The 17,130-nt window shown below is 39.5% G+C and overlaps 2 protein-coding genes across 3 annotated transcripts; both read left to right on the plus strand.

Moving 5' to 3' along the window:
- Window positions 1–621: 621 nt before the first annotated feature.
- Window positions 622–9,034, plus strand: bap1 (BRCA1 associated protein-1 (ubiquitin carboxy-terminal hydrolase)). Of its 2 annotated transcripts, none has more exons than XM_056242440.1 (17): window positions 622–810; window positions 1,023–1,052; window positions 1,264–1,318; window positions 2,538–2,670; window positions 2,792–2,911; window positions 3,847–3,908; window positions 4,043–4,185; window positions 4,268–4,346; window positions 5,573–5,711; window positions 5,839–5,983; window positions 6,145–6,332; window positions 6,411–6,541; window positions 7,499–7,983; window positions 8,118–8,344; window positions 8,452–8,544; window positions 8,635–8,707; window positions 8,894–9,034. In XM_056242440.1, exons 1-17 carry the CDS (start codon window positions 774–776, stop codon window positions 9,025–9,027), a joined length of 2,274 nt encoding a protein of 757 aa, XP_056098415.1. In that variant the 5' UTR covers window positions 622–773; the 3' UTR covers window positions 9,028–9,034. The 2 variants fall into 2 exon arrangements, with proteins under 2 accessions (XP_056098415.1, XP_056098416.1); XM_056242441.1 differs by having other exon boundaries at window positions 5,839–5,959.
- Window positions 9,035–10,077: 1,043 nt separating this feature from the next.
- Window positions 10,078–12,792, plus strand: LOC130077318 (protein shisa-5-like). Its single transcript, XM_056242520.1, is given in 5 exon segments — window positions 10,078–10,138; window positions 11,586–11,667; window positions 12,109–12,281; window positions 12,366–12,527; window positions 12,611–12,792. Coding segments are annotated over 5 exon segments (660 nt in total).
- Window positions 12,793–17,130: the final 4,338 nt, after the last annotated feature.

A 17,130-nucleotide genomic window follows, 5' to 3' on the forward strand; every position in this document is an offset into this window, starting at 1 on the left:
TTAAAGTGGATGCTATTCATGTTATGTAACTTATTATGTAATTAGGAAGCATTTATGGCATGTTATGAAACAGCAATGCTCTCAAAAAGGTTTCTTATTGTGTAAATCTCAAGAATAATCCAACTAGATGACTTTTAAAATGTAGTTTAAGACAAAAAAAAATACTAGAGTTTTAAACCCTTATAATTAAACATTGTTTGTAAATATTATTATACATATGTTGCATATTATTACTACTGATTCTAAATGCCCCAAATTGATTTTTTCTTGGCCAAAATGATAAACTATCATAGAAAATAAAAAAAAAGAAAGTAAACTACCGTACTACAAATCGCTTGTTGAAGTAGCTTTGCCGAAAGGTATTTAAACAAAACTTACGTAATGCTTAAGGAATATGTCACATATTGATTGTTTAGATTGAGATATAGCAAAATCACATACAAGTTCACCGTAAAAACAATAAAAAAAACAATACAAGAATAAATAAACTGTTACGAAACTAGAACCGTAGGTTGTCAAAGATGTGTGTTGAGCTTCACAGCACAGCGCCATCCAGCGCTTCTTCACTGCATTACACTACTGACTCACGGCGCAGCGGGATGACGTCACCTACAGTCGACGGCGCTGCTCTTCATTGTGTTTACCTTACTAGCCTTTCAGATCGTTCAAAGATGGATCAAATATGTACTAGAAAATGATTGATGTAGTTCTTTCTAATATAATGGACTGGTCGATGATTTAGCGGAGTTTTGGTGACTCTGATTTCTGCAAAAATGAACAAAGGTTGGTTGGAGTTGGAAAGTGACCCGGGTGAGTCTCTAAATCAACATTTATGCATATAATATTGGAGTTTGGTTGTTCATTATTTATCAATCATTATCTTATTATTTATCAAATATGCTGTAAGTTAACATGTCATCTCGCTATATAGTAGAACAGTAGTGAATTCAATGCATATGAAAATTTAACACACTCATATGATCTCATATTAACGTCATCATATTGGCTGTTTCGACTTTCAGGGTTGTTCACACTCTTGGTGGAGGACTTTGGTGAGTTGATCTGTATGACACACACACATGCCAAAACGATTTATTGCTTTTATGGGATCAATTACAGTATAAATATGAGTGATGGTGTTTGAATGTGATAAACAATTATTGATAAAACATGGAGTGTTATGAATATTAAATGAGTTTAGACGCTTTGGGTAAATGAATTAATATGTGAAGATTCATGTAAATGGCTTGTGTTTGGACACAGGTGTGAAGGGCGTCCAGGTGGAGGAGATCTATGATCTTCAGAGCAAATGTCAAAGGTGCATTTATCAAACATTTTTCCTTTTTAAGCCTGTATATTTATGATTTTAATATATGCACTCACTGGTCACTTGGTAACACCTTGCTAGAGCCAGATTTGACCCACTTTTACCTTCAGAACTGCCTTAATTCTTTGTGGCATAAATTCAACAAGGTGCTGGAAGCATTCCTCAGAGATTTTGGTCCATATATACATAAGAGCATCGTGCAGTTTCCAGCACATCCCAAAGCTGCTCTCTTGGATTGAGATCTGGTGACTGTGGAGGGCATTTGAGTTTAGTGAACTCAGTGAACTCATTGAACTCATGTTCAAGAAACCAGTTTGACATGATTTGAGCTTTGTGACATGGTGTGTTTTCCTGCTGGAGGTAGCCATCAGAAGATGATACACTGTGGTCATAAAGGGTTGGACACAGTCAGTAACAATACTCAGGTAGACTGTGGCGTTTAAACGATTCTCAATTAGTACTAAGGGGCCTAAAGTGTGCCAAGAAAATATCATTACATCACTACCAGCAATCTGAACCGTTGATACAAGGCAGGATGCTTTAATGTTGTTTACGCCAAATTCTGACCCGACCATCTGAATGTTGCAGCAGAAATCGAGACTCATCAGACCAGGCATCGTTTTTCCAATTTTTGGGGAGTGTGTGTGAATTGTAGTCTCAGTTTCTGTTCTCAGCTGACAGGAGTGTCACCGGTGTGTGTCTTCTGCTGCTGTAGCCCGTCTGCTTCAATGTTGGACGTGTTGTGCGTTGTGTAACCAGTCTGTTCATTCTCCTGTGACCTCTGGCATCAACAAGGCATTTATACCCACGGAACTGCCGCTCACCTGATATTTTCTCTTTTTTTAATCATTCTCTGTGAACCCTAGAGATGGTTGTGTGTGAAAATCCCAGTCGATCAGCAGTTTCTAAATACTCAGACCAGCCCGTCTGGCACAAACAACCATGTCACGTTCAAAGTCTCTTAAATCAGCTTTCTTCCTCATTCTGATGCTCAGTTTGAGCTTCAGCAGATTGTCTTGAACGTGTCTACATGCCTAACTACTTTAAGTTGCTGCCATGTGATTGGCTGGTTACTAGATATGAATTAATGAGCAGTTGAACAGGTGTACCTAATGAAGTGACCGGTGAGTGTGTGTATATATAATATATATATATATATATATATATATATATATATATATAGCTCTTCTGTCTTTTTTCTTCTCCTCAGTCCAGTGTATGGCTTCATCTTCCTCTTTAAGTGGATCGAAGAGCGAAGATCTCGGCGTAAAGTCTCCACGCTGGTGGACGAAACCTCCGTTATCGATGACGATATTGTTAACGACATGTTTTTTGCTCACCAAGTGAGTCCTTATTGATTTAGTTTATTTCTTTGCCTATAAACTTATAATGGTAGCCTCGCAACATAAATCTGCCGTTATTATCCCCGTTTTCTATCGTCTGTTTGTGGATTGTTGTGTGCAGTTGATACCGAACTCCTGTGCTACTCACGCTCTTCTGAGTGTGCTACTGAACTGCAGCGGCGTGGAGCTGGGAAACACTCTGAGCCGCATGAAAGCTTTCACCAAGGGCTTCAGTCCTGAGGTCAGTTACACACATGAACACCATTTTTAAGCATGACTTAAAGGGATAGTTCACCCCAAATTCTTCAACCTCAGTCGTTCCAAACCCGTAAGACCTTCGTTCATCTTCGGAACACAGATGAAGATCTTTTCGATGAAATCTGAGAGCTTTTTGTCCCTCCATTGACAGCTACCCAACTACCACTTTGACGCTTCAAAACGTTCAATAACATTCGTAAAACGAACCCATATGAATCGAGCGGTTTAGACCAAATTTTCTGAAGAGACTCGTTCACTTTATATTATGAACAGATTGAATTTAGGCTTTTATTCAGAAATAAACATCCATCACCGCACACTTCAGTTGTGGTAAACGGAAGCTCAAGCATGAGCTTCCAATGAGGTTCATTCTCGTGTTACGCAGCACGTTTGAGCTTTTTGCAAGAACCAATGAGGTTCATTCTTGTGTTACGCAGAACATCTGAGCTTCGGCAAGAACCAATGAGGTTTGTTCTCACGTCTCAAGCGTGTTCGGTTGATCTTCTGTTTATGTTCGCTGATCAATGTTTAAACGTGAATAAAAGCCAAAATTCAATTTTCCACATGTAAAGCGATCGAGTCTCTCAGAAAATTTTTACTAAACCGCTCAATTCATATGGATTAGTTTTACGATCTCTTCATGAACTTTTTGTAGCATCAAAGTGTCAGTTGTGTAACTGTCAATAGAGAGTACAGAAAGCTCTCAGATTTCATCAAAAAGATCTTCATTTGTGTTCCGAAGATGAACAAAAGTCTTTCGGGTTTCGAAAGACATGAAGTTGAGGAATTAATGACATAATTTTCATTTTTGGGTGAACGATCCCTTCAAGTCATTGCACTATAAGAAAACAGAATAAGCACACTTTTGCATCTTCTCAATGCCTGTGTTTTAAAGCACTGCATTTTTTGACTTCTTAGAGTAAAGGTTACGCCATTGGAAACGCCCCTGAGCTGGCGAAAGCCCACAACAGCCATGCCAGGTAGGGTCAGCTTTAATATTATTCTGCAAACTCTTTCCCGCTAACATAGAATAAGTAGATTTTACGCAATCAATCTTAGTTGTTGTCTCAATCTGTTGTTTTGTAGTTATTGTTTTTGTCTTGTTTCCATGGAGACCGGAGCCGCGGCACCTGCCGGAGAAACAGAACGGCATCAGCGCCGTGCGGACGATGGAGGCGTTTCACTTCGTCAGTTACGTGCCTATCAAAGACCGGCTGTTTGAATTGGACGGGCTGAAGGCGTATCCCATCGACCACGGTGAGAACTTAACTCACAAAAGACAGTTTTACTGACAGTCCGACGAAGGACAAGGTTATAATAATCTGTCTGTCTCTCTCAGGGCCATGGGGTGAAGAGGAAGAGTGGACCGATAAAGCCAGACGGGTCATAATGGAGCGAATAGGACTGGCCACTGCTGGGTAAGAGCCAGACTGGTCAATATTCACATCTCTAGCCAACAGGATGAGGAAATTATATATAGAACATCAAGAATATTGCAATATTTTAATGCACTTTTTATTCAGATCTTCTGTACAGGTTTTTTTTTTAAGCATGTCATTTTTACACTTTAGTTGAATTCTCACTATTAACTAGTTGCTTATCAGCCTTGGCCGATTATTAGTACTTATAAATAACATATTAATGTCTTATTCTGCATGATCATATTCTAAATCCCTTGATTCTACCCAATACCTAAATTTAACAACTACTGTCGTGGAAATAATTCTATTCGAAAAGTTAGGAGGAAGGAGACAAGTGGAAACCTTTGAAAAGTCAAAGTATCAAATGTTTTATTTCTTGCAAGAAGTAAAATTGAATTGGCATTCACATACAGACAGCATCTATATGAGAAGGCCAAGGGCTGATCCTTTTCGCCAGGTTATATACCCTAACACATCCTGAGTAGGCTGCATCTGTTTCAGAAGATTACTTTTGTTGCCTTAAAAGGAAACGTGTTTGTTCAAGATCTCTTGTCGGACATAAATTTGTCTAGACAGAACAATGACATCTTCGTTTAGGTTTCCTGTTTTTAGCTGGTTTGATCAAAAGCTGCACACATACATCTCACACTTGAAGTACACAATAGGTCACTTGGTCTTCTGTAACCCAGAAACATTTTGTTCCAGAAAGCTTATCTTAACTTATGCATTTCTAACAGCTTGGTTATATCTTTAATAATGTCCTTTAGCTTATATGAACATCTTCCTTTAAATGCTTATGAGTACATAAATCCTCAACGTTAATAAAAGTTGCACACATCTAAAAGATAAAAGAACACATCTAAAAGTAGAAACACATCTAAATGTAAAATTTACACTACCTTACTAACTATTAATAAGCCGTAATTAGGAGTAGTTGAATTCAACATTTTGAATCTACATTACAACAATTGGTTTCTCTGATAAAAAAAAAAAAACTAATACCCTATAAGTCACACATATATATATATATATATATATATCTTTTTTGTTAAAGGTGGAAAAAATATTAATATATTAATAAAAAATAAGCAAATTTTTTGTATATATTCACATATTCATTATATTAAAAAATAAATGTATAATTTTTATTATTATTATTATTATTATTTAAGCAATTTATTATTTTCTTTCTAGCATATCTGATTTGTCTTCTCTCCACTCAGAGAGCCCTACCATGACATCCGCTTCAATCTCATGGCGGTGGTTACAGATCGCAGAATAAAATACGAGTCCAGGCTGGACGTCCTGAAACGGAACAGGCAGATTATTCTAGAAGGGCTCCAGCAGGTTAGAGAGAAAAAAGTGAGTAAATTCTTCTTTGTTTGAATAAAATCCTGATAATCAAGCTTTCTGTGAATGATTTCTCTGTGCACGGTACAGTCGGGCTCATTTGTAAATGCTTATGTGTGCACCACTGTACATGCTACAGGTCATTCGGGTGACCCAACAAGATTCAGGCCAAGATCGTAAGCAACAAGACTCCTCCTCTTCAGAAGACACTCCCACTGCTGTTAAAAAGGAGGAAGGGCAAGACACACCAATAACCATGGGTACAGAGAAGGCCACACCCACAGGTACCTCACACAATTTGATTTGAATATAATTTAGTTTAAATGTTTTAAATGTATTTAAATTTGGAGCCTTTTGATTTAAGGAGAAGAATGAAATCAGTGGGAGTGTTTTTGCCTCAAAACTATGTGAATAAGAACCTAAAACATGTCCCATGACATTATAGAAACTCAAGAAGGTGCTGCGGCTCTACCAAGTCCCTCTGGAAAAGTCAGACCCATGGCTAAACCCGCCGCCTTGCCAATAGTGGGCGCTCCGCCACCAGCCCCTCTACCTGTTCCTAGTCCCAACCCCATCGTCCAGCGTCTGCCACACTTCCTGGACAACCACAACTACGCCAAGTCCCCCATGCAGGTAAGATCAGGTTAAGTTTCAGGTTATCTGGACGCGTTAACATATGTGTTTTCACTCAGTATTTTGATTGATTGACAGGAAGAGGAGGATCTCGCTGCGGGTGTGGGACGCTCACGCTTACCTGGCCCCCCTCAACCCCCTTATTCTGACGACGAGGAAGACTATGATGATGAAGAAGAGGAGTGCAGCACTACAGGTGCCACAAGCAGGTATTAGATGTTTGAGAAAGTGTTACATTTCTAAATTAAATTTAAAATGTGTTCTTGTAGCGGTAACAAACCTCCAGAACTCAAGAGGGCGATAGTCCCTTCAAATGTCTGTACCGTTAAACTGCAGGTGTTATTATTTAGCTAACTATAAACATAGCGACATGCTTAACAACCGCTAGCTAACATGCTTAGCAACATTCTCACAATGATATTAGTAAGTAGTTGAACACTTACCAAAGAAGAACAATTACCAGAGAAACACCTTGCGGCAAAGCTGTGGCGTATTTGAATACTTTTGAATACAAGAATACTTTTTGTGCGCAAAGGTGTTTCTCTGGTATAACCCAAATAACGACTTTATTCAGCAATCTCTTGTCGTTGAATGAGAAGCGGTGTTCTGATGTATTACCTGGAAGTGCTGCACTGTTTAAACTTCGTCAACAGCATAGGAGAATGACGTGGAAGAGAAGAGATTGTTGAATAAAGTCGTTATTTTGGGGAGTTTTGAGCACAAAAATATTCTTGTCGCTTCATAAAATTAAGGTTGAACCACTGTAGTCACATGGACTTTTTAACGATGTCTTTATTACCTTTCTGGGCCTTGAAAGTTGCAATGACGTTGCTGCCTATGTGGGGTCAGAAACCTCTTAGATTTCAACCAAAATATCTTAATTTGTGTTCCGAAGATGAACGAATGTCTTACGGGTTTGGAACGACATGAGGGTGAGGAGTTAATGACAGAATTTCAATTTTTGGGTGAACAAACCCTTTAATAAAGAAAAAAAAGCAATTTTATGTTTTGTTTCTCCACCTGCTGTACCAAAAACATACCGAACCCTTACTTCAAAACCAAAAACATACCGAAGCCTTACTTCAAAATCAAAAGTACATACCAAACCACCATTTTTGTGTAGTTACACCACTATGACCTCTATTGTTTGTGTGTCTGATTGGCAGGGTCCGAAGAAAGGTGGGTCTACGCACACGTACCATGAGCCGCACTGGAGTGAGCGGGGTTGCGGCAATGGAGGGTCAGCTAGCACTCAGCGTTTTAGCTGAGAAACTCAAGAAGGAGGTCCAGAGGAAGGACGCAACAGGATCCACACCTCTGAACGTTCGTACCGAGGGTCGCACGGGTGGGATCAGCATCACCTCGGCCTGCCAGCCTTCACCCACACCCAGTAACGAAAGCACAGACACGGCCTCTGAAATCGGCAGTGCGTTCAACTCACCGCTGCGCTCACCCGCGCGATCGCAAGCGGCAACACGTCCCTCCAGCCCCGTGGCGGCCCACTTGAGTCGCGTGCTGTTCGGAGAAGAGGAGGGGCTGCTCCGGTTAGATGCCCGACACAATCGAGCCGTCCGAGACTTGGGGGCGCTGGTGAGCTCCACGCTGCTGCGACTGCAAGAGGATGGCGTCATGTTTGCTCTGCCACCTACAGGTAACAATGAGATTGAACGTTTTGAAATCTAATTGGACCCTATTTTTATTCGTGATAGATTTTCTCGATCCTATTGCGAAGGATTCATCAATTGTTCCCGTATTGGTTTGGATAACTTTGATCTCATATGACAGAAACGTTGGAGGGGTTGAAGAAATCAGGTAGTGTGGAGAAGAAAGAGAAAGAAGAGGCGACCTGTCCAGGAGGAGAGGACGAAGCTAAGGAGGGACCTTCGGTGGAGATGAAACAGGAGGACGTCAAAGAGTCAGTGGACGTCAAATCAGACAAGGAGAACCTGCCGTCCACCGACGCCACCACTGAGACCAGCAGCAAACCTTCTGGAGAAAAATACACTCCTAAAGTGAGACGGCAACCATTTTCTTTCTGCAATCATTTTGTTTCTCATTAGTTATGTTTGGTACAGGTTTGTTATGCAGTTACATGAACTTGAGGGTTTCTGTCTTACAGGAGTTACTAGCCTTGTTGAAGTACGTGGAAGCAGACATCACAAACTACGAAGTGTGTCTGAAAGAAGAAGTGGAGAAAAGGAAAAAGTATAAGGCAAGTGTTTGACTTCATCTTCGACGGTCCAGTGAACAAAGAAATATGATTGCCAGAGAGCTTATAGTGATGCTTTTTATCCTTTCTCAGATCGATGACCAGAGGAGGACTCATAACTACGACGAGTTCATCTGCACCTTCATATCAATGCTGGCACAAGAAGGTAAAAAGCATTTTTGTCGAGAATCTTCATATGTTATATGTTCAATGAAATAGCAACGTGAATGTTCTGCTAATCGTCGTCTTTTGCATTCCATTATAGAACGAAAGTCATATGGGTTGTAACAACATGAAAGTAAATTGCTTGGAAATGATTCTTTTAATCAAATGTCCCTTTGGTGGTTTGTAGGTATGTTAGCGAGTCTGGTGGAGCAGAACATCTCTGTGCGTCGCCGACAGGGCGTAAGCATCGGCCGGCTCCACAAACAACGCAAACCCGACCGGCGGAAACGCTCACGGCCGTACAAAGCCAAGCGCCAATAAACGCCAACTTCATGACTCAATCTTTCTGAGACATTGTCCTGACACATTTCTGAAGACAAGCAACAAAAACAAACACCTCATTGACAGTGTTAGTGATGATGTTGATTCAAATATTGTTTTTTAACCTAATGAATTGTTTGTTTCACATTGTAAACTGCCCACATCCATAGTACACCACTTCCAAAGCAAATTGGTGATGTTCAAAAGATGATAGTAGAGATACTGAATCATTTGTCATGTTGCCAGATGAAATCCTTATTTTGTACTGTATCAAGCTAATCATAAAACCAACAATCATTGTAGCACCATATTGAGAAAACAACTGTGCCATTATTAGGGTAATATTTTAAGATTGAGGATCAGGGCTGGAGTAATTCAGGCTTTAAAATCCAAAGATTTCAAGGAATCCTAATCTCCAGACATCCCAAATATCCAATTAAAGTGCTACCAAAGATAACAACGCACCAGATTCACTCAAACAGTGCTTGCCCTGAGAATGTCTATTGTTACCAAATGGACCAATCGCCAATCTGGATGGAATTCTAGAGATACGTTCACAGCCGTTCTGGGATCAGTGTTCAGTCATTTTGTTTATAAGAATACTAGACTTAAAAGGATCCAAGATTGGCACTGTCACTTTGGAATATTTTAAGATTGTAAACTTGAGTTGGTTTGTGAATTGTATTTCATTTCATTTAATAGAAATCATCACTGTAAGAGTCGAAGAAGATATGGTTTTTGTTATATATAATTGTTCTTCAAAATTTTCTTGAAGATTGTTTTTGTTGGCAATAGACCTGTGGGTTTTGTCTCATATGTTTGTTTGTACATATGTATTTGTGTTATCTTATGTCTAAACAAGACTGTCAGATCTAGACATTAAAATAAATGTTTTGAATTACACTGGTGGTCTTGGTTTTAGTTTGAGAAGTCTCTTGCATGGGAGTAGCTAGTCTTAATAGGTCTAGTCAGCAGCAGAAAAATAAAACCCACCTGAAACTGTTGAGACGCGTCATTCTCAACACCCTCCGCACGAAGTGAAAGAGCAGCATGGCTTCCAGCGTCCCGGTGCTGCTCATGTTCTTGGCTTTATTCTTCACGACTATAGTCAGTAAGTGTCTAAACGTTTTAACGCGTTTAAACCTGTTTTTAGTAAATCGATGTTTTTGAAGTATGAAAATAAAATGTTTCATTAGAAGGATGCTGTGCACGTCTTTAATATTTATTTGCTAGTTATCCTAATAATCCCATAATTAAAATCATTTGTGTTTTCACCTTTTTCAAGAGCTATTGTGGGGTTATTTGTAATTTCTCTCAACATTTTCGCGCGTTGCTTTTTCCCACGCATTATTGTTTGTAGTGTGTGCAGCGTGCTATAGTTCTGAATTATGTTAGTGTAACGTATTATAACTGTTTCTCTCTCGCAAAATGTTTATGTTGCTTAATCTGGTCAGCATTACTCCAAACAAGTAGCTTTTTAATTGGTCCACCAACACACCAGCTCATCGTCACATTTGGACATGTGAAGCTCATTATATGAAATTTGAGAATAACATTTTAGGGTCGTTTTATGTACATGCTAATTATTTTTAGATTCTTTGAAAGAACTGATTGTCGAAAATTATTCGAATTTCTTATAAGGTGTTGAAGAACTTAGTTAGCTGTATCCTGCATCCTGCGCTGGACAGCCAACCCGGCCCACATCCAAGAGTGACTTCAGAAGCCACGTGTCAGTTTCTGCCCCGGGGTCAGAGATTGCAGATTCTACCCAACCTAAAAAGTCTCAGTAGTATCCATCTAAAAATCTCTATGACCAAGAGCATATTTAAACAAATCATATTTAGATAAATCAAGTAAGTCTCCTTGGCTTTCATTGTCAATTGCGCTCATTTTAGCGGAAGAGAGAGACTAAATTTTGAATGCTTATATCTCCTTAATGCGAATTTTGTAATTGTTTTGGAACACACCAGCTTATTCATATCCTTAAGGCTAACATACTAAATGCTAAAGAACTTAAATTTTGATTTAAGGGGCCTTAAGGTTACAGTGACAGGTAGATCGTAGATGTAGGAATCATTGTTAGGTGTTGGCAATCAGTACTGTGATTGACATGACCAATAAAATCTGAAGAGTCTGAGTTTCCTCCGAACTGATTTGGTGTAAAAATTTTGGTGTAAAAATCACACTAATGGAAATGTGACGTATTTGGACACTTGGATGTGGGGTGGGATGGATGTCCACCCAAGCTGCAGCGAGACGCCTCTCAATATTTTTGTCTTTCTCATTAAATGCAATAATGAGAGACACTTTGAGCACTGGTTGCTGCAAAAAAGTTGAATAATTTATACAAACTGATAACTAAACAGAAAAGTTTGAATATCTGTAAAAATACTGTTCGAACAGATTATTAAACTCAAAGAGATTAAAAAATTTGTTTTTATGGGATTTCTTAAATATTTAACCTGTTGTCTGCTTTAAACAAGTGATTCCCAACACAAGACAACTAAATTATTTTGCCTTTTCAAAATGGTTCAGATCTTTTCTGTTCTTTTGTTTAGGCAGTGAGGATTGTAGCATGTTCGGGGGTAGATCTGAATGGTGTGATTCTGGAAAGTTCTGCTGTGGAATCTGTGGTGAGACGTACTGCTGCTCCGATCCGGGGGAAAAAATCAAAGAACAACTTGACTGTTTGTTGTGAGGAATTGCTTTTTTTCTTTCTTAATTTAAGTCAGAACTTAGTGTTGCACATTTCTGTTACCACGGGCTACTTATTTTGATGATTTTGTCATAATCTGGTACAAGCAAGTAGAATTGAACATTAAAGAGCGACGACGACAATAAGTTCTAGACACAGCTGCCTTTTTCAGAGAGCTTTCAGAACAGGAAACCCTTAAGAGGAAATACCTTCTTCCCATTATTTTCCGTTTTTCTACAAGCACAAACCTCTTCAGTCCCAAGACGACAAAGGATTTGTCTAGTAAAAATGGATGGCCGAAACCGATTTCCAGTGACCATTTGTAATCTAATATATTTATATTATAAAATTTAATTTATAATGTTTATTCTTCATAATCTGTCCAGAGAAAAAGGTTTCAAGAATTTTGGACCTCCTCCAATGGACTCTGCGCTTGATGACGTCCTTTCCCCCGTAGTAGTAGGAGTAGTCCTCATACTTGTGACCTCCATCATTGTGCTCATCACCTGCTGGGTCTGTCCCTACTGCTGTCTCTATAAAAGGTTCAGAAGTCCTAGACGTAAGTGCCAATGTGTCCGTCAATAGAGCCGAATGCTTTTAGAACGTCATTCCAATGTTGTTGCACCTTTGATTCTTCCTGCAGCTGTGATTGCGACAACTACAGTCATGACGACACAATACCTTCCACAGGCTGACATTCAGGGCGGTCGGTACCTTATTTCCCAGCCTTTGCCAAATAACCCACCTTACGGAGGCCAACCCATGCCAGTTGGTCCTTTTAAGGGACAACCATATCAGGAAGCTGGTAATGTCTGCAACAAGATGACCAAGGCTATTTGAGCAAGATGGCGAACAATGAAAATGATTGCTGTCCTTGTTTTCTAGCAGGTCCTGGGTATCCTGTTCCCTTCAGCCAGGCTCCCAACGACGGTTATCAGGCCATGTACCCTATACAACCAGCTCAACCACTGCTGCCCACTGACTACACCTCACCTCAACCTGCGTACAACCCCGCTTACGTGGATTAACCGGGTACAACTTTGGCTACGCCAGTAAAGACCAGTTACTAAACCAAAACCACTGGGTTACGCGTTTCCTCGCTTCTCTGCTCTAGTGAATTGTGCAGCTACTGTGGACACTGTCCTACAATGGTGTCGACAATACAAGTATTGTTGTTTGTTAATGCGTCACATTTATACTCTCTTGTTCGCCATTGCGAAGTTGCATTGTGCACTTGAATTTGTTTGTTTCTCCCTATTTTAACCAGATAATTTGCTGAAGTATTAAAGTGGATTATCTATCCATTGTCCAATAGTTTGGGATCCTAGATTGTTATAGATATTTTGAGATTGTACTACATTTGTTGGATTGGGTTCATTTTAATGGCAAAAAGGAATGGCGGGAGTCAAGTTGACTTTAGAGTCCTGAGTTTCTCACCTTTGTCTTGAAGATTGTTTTTGCTTGTTATTAGAGCCGTGGGTTGTCTCAGACATGTTCTGTCTGTTTCTATATATGCATTTTCTCATTTTTCATTAACATTTAAATAAATTTGTTTCAAATTACACTGCTGGTCTTTGGTTTCTTCTTGTGTTTCTTGGATGGGAGGAGCACAAACAGGCACATATCGGGATTGTTTGCATTACACCAGCAAGAAAAGCATAACTGGGTTTAATTGATTTTTCAGTTTCCAGAAATGCACCTGAAAGGTAACCTGAAAAGGTACTGGTAATTTGCTGGCAGGAAATTATCAGTTTATGTTGACATTTAACCTTAAACAACAATTCAATGCGTTATTCAAAATACGGGTAAAATGTAAAAAATGTGCAGGATGGATGGATGTCACACATTTTGGATTTATTTTGCTAACTATCCCCGATGTATTGTGTGCAAGTATTTCGAAATTATAAAGACAGTATAGGGTAATGAAACAAGGTATATTTCCAAACTTTAACTTCAGTCCAACATGTTAGAGATGTCCGATTCCTGAACGAATCTTCAACCGGACCTTTCCCAGACAGCAACATAGTGTCGGGCCCACATCTGGTACAAGTGGATTCCACACAGCCCAGATGTGGACAGGATCTGGAACGACACTGTGTTGTTTGCTGTCTGGGTTTCAATGAATAAAATAATGTGTCTAAATAATTTGTTCATCAATCCGACTCATAATCTCATTGAACAGAGAACCGTTTCAATGCGAGAATTAAGTAAGGGATAATCCACGGCTAGCCATACATTAAAGGATTTTAATGCACGACGTAGAGGCGAAGAACCACCCGACACTCTTTTGCAAGTGTAACTCTGTTACTATGGTTACCAATGTTTATAGTAGCAGATTAATTTCGAACTGTAATCAAACTGACTGGAACTACCTGTGCATTAAACGGTTTTACTGCACACCTTCCAGCCAATCGGAATCGAGTATTTAAACAGCCCGTGGTATAAAGGCTAATAGATTTTAGTATTGTTTAGCCTAATGTAAATTGTATTTAGATTCTTCATAAGAACCGATTGTCGGAAGTGAGGGGGACTTTTTCCAGGCTTTTAAACACTTTGTTTTCGTTATTAAAACGAAGAATGCAAGAGAAAATAACTTGTGAATGTGATCTAAACATGTTCCTTAACAATTTACTCTGGAAGGAACTCCAAAGTTTAAATCTGTTATAAACAGGGTGATTAACAACACAGATGAAATACTTGTAGCGTCTGGACGGAATCACAATGACTTACTCAACTTTGAGCTTCAGAAAGCTTTTAACCTATTGGACTCATTTCTGTAAATCACCAGTCCAGCGCCGAAGAGTCTGCATCAAATTGCTCCATTGACACGTTTGTGGCAAGGGAGAGTGTAAGCAGAAACACCCCAAATTCAAACTCATGAGCTTCAAAAAGATCTTAATCAACTCACTTCTCCTCCCACTGCAAGCACTGAGGCCAGGTGGCATGGCTGGACCTCTCGGAGATGCGCAATACAGATACACAAACATTCTTTCCATTTAACTCATATTATAGGTCATTCCAAAATGTATATTATATATTCATGTGTGCATGTATGTTTCCCACCTCATTTTATCTTAGTGATGACTTTCTAGTTGTGTTAGGTGAACTCTAAGTGCCTGTATTCAAGCATAAGAGTATATATCTCCTTTTGTATATGCCAAACATTTCTTGGTACCAAATTAAACCTCTCGATTTGCCTTAGCTAAATATATATAGTAGGTTACAATAAAATGTATTGTACTATGTTTACCACCTTTTTGGAGTAGGAATGACAAATTCTGGTGCAAATAGGTGCGGTATTAGTCCTCCTTAAAGAACGAAGACGGCGGCTCATCAATGCTTTTGCTTTTGCTTTTTGCTTGCTTCTTCTTGTCTGTTTGTTTAGCTTTTTGTCTTAGTCTTGTCATCTATTAGTCCTATCCTCAGGGTGAAACGGACTATTCCTCATTCCTCACTATTAGGCTACATCTATTTATTCAGACACCTTGTCTCATTTTGTAAATGTTGGATAACCATTTAAATGTCTGCAGAAAATGTAATAAAAAAACTTGGGAATAAAAAAACTATTTTTATCAATTATGTTCAACTCAGTTAAGCAGCTCTACAGAAGACTATAGTGTCATTCACTTTAAGGGGCCTTTTACACGAAACCGTTTTCAACTAAAAACGGAAAAGATTTTATGCGTTCTGGCCTTTCATTTACATGCCAATGGCGTTTTGGGGGCCTGAAAATTTATTTAGGATTTAGTGCAAGTTTTTGAAAATGATAGCGTTTTCGTCTCCATGTAAAATACAAAACCGTGAATTTGTGAAAACGGGGATGCCATGCACATGCGTATTACGTCTTCAGTCTATAGATGTCATGTAGCCCCGCCCCTTTTCAGTGCTGTACTCATTGTGTTCTGTCTTCCGGTTTGTATTTCCACAGCATGGAGGTAAGATCTTACAGATTTATGAATGAACCGCTCGTTTTAAAATCTTCTTGGTCTACTGACATTTGTTATGACAGCCGCTTCAAACATTACAATCCTCATGATAACTTTCTTTAACTCTACAATATGAAAATCCACTTCACCAGCTAATTACTCTTCGACAGCGATGCCATAAAAATATAAAAACGGAAGTTCAAAGTCAAAATTCTAAAAATGGCTGGACGCTTGTTTCTCTGGTGAATAAGGTCTATAGGCGTCTCTCAACTTTCTATTCACAATATCCCACAGATTCTCTATGGGGTTCAGGTCAGGAGAGTTGGCAGGCCAATTGAGCACAGTAATACCATGGTCAGTAAACCATTTACCAGTGGTTTTGGCACTGTGAGCAGGTGCCAGGTTGTGCTGAAAAATGAAATCTTCATCTCCATAAAGCTTTTCAGTAGATGGAAGCATGAAGTGCTCCAAAATCTCCTGATAGCTAGCTGCATTGACCCTGCCCTTGATAAAACACAGTGCACCAACACCAGCAGCTGACATGGCACCCCAGACCATCACTGACTGTGGGTACTTGACACTGGACTTCAGGCATTTTGGCATTTCCTTCTCTCCAGTCTTCCTCCAGACTCTGGCACCTTGATTTCCAAATGACATGCATAACTAAGCAACAGTCCAGTGTTGCTTCTCTGTAGCCCAGGTCAGGCACTTCTGCCGCTGTTTCTGGTTCAAAAGTGGCTTGACCTGGGGAATGCGGCACCTGTAGCCCATTTCCTGCACACGCCTGTGCACGGTGGCTCTGGATGTTTCTACTCCAGACTCAGTCCACTGCTTCCGCAGGTCCCCCAAGGTCTGGAATCGGTCCTTCTCCACAATCTTCCTCAGGGTCCGGTCACCTCTTCTCGTTGTGCAGCGTTTTTTTGCCACACTTTTTCCTTCCCACAGACTTCCCACTGAGGTGCCTTGATACAGCACTCTGGGAACAGCCTATTTGTTCAGAAATTTCTTTCTGTCTTACCCTCTTGCTTGAGGGTGTCAATGATGGCCTTCTGGACAGCAGTCAGGTCGGCAGTCTTACCCATGATTGCGGTTTTGAGTAATGAAACAGGCTGGGAGTTTTTAAAAGCCTCAGGAATCTTTTGCAGGTGTTTAGAGTTAATTAGTTGATTCAGATGATTAGGTTAATAGCTCGTTTAGAGACCCTTTTCATGATATGCTAATTTTTTTAGATAGGAATTTTGGGTTTTCATGAGCTGTATGCCAAAATCATCAGTATTAAAACAATAAAAGACCTGAAATATTTCAGTTGGTGTGCAATGAATCTAAAATATATGAAAGTTTAATTTTTATCATTACATTATAGAAAATAATGAACTTTATCCCAATATGCTCATTTTATGAGAAGGACCTGTATTATACTACCAGCTCAACCACCGCTGTCAACAGAATACACCTCACCTCAACCTGCGTACATCCTTGCTT

This window comes from Rhinichthys klamathensis, unplaced genomic scaffold (genome assembly GCF_029890125.1).
Source record: "Rhinichthys klamathensis goyatoka isolate OS25496 unplaced genomic scaffold, OSU_Roscu_1.1 h1tg000727l_1, whole genome shotgun sequence".
Classification (NCBI taxonomy): Eukaryota; Metazoa; Chordata; class Actinopteri; order Cypriniformes; family Leuciscidae; genus Rhinichthys; species Rhinichthys klamathensis.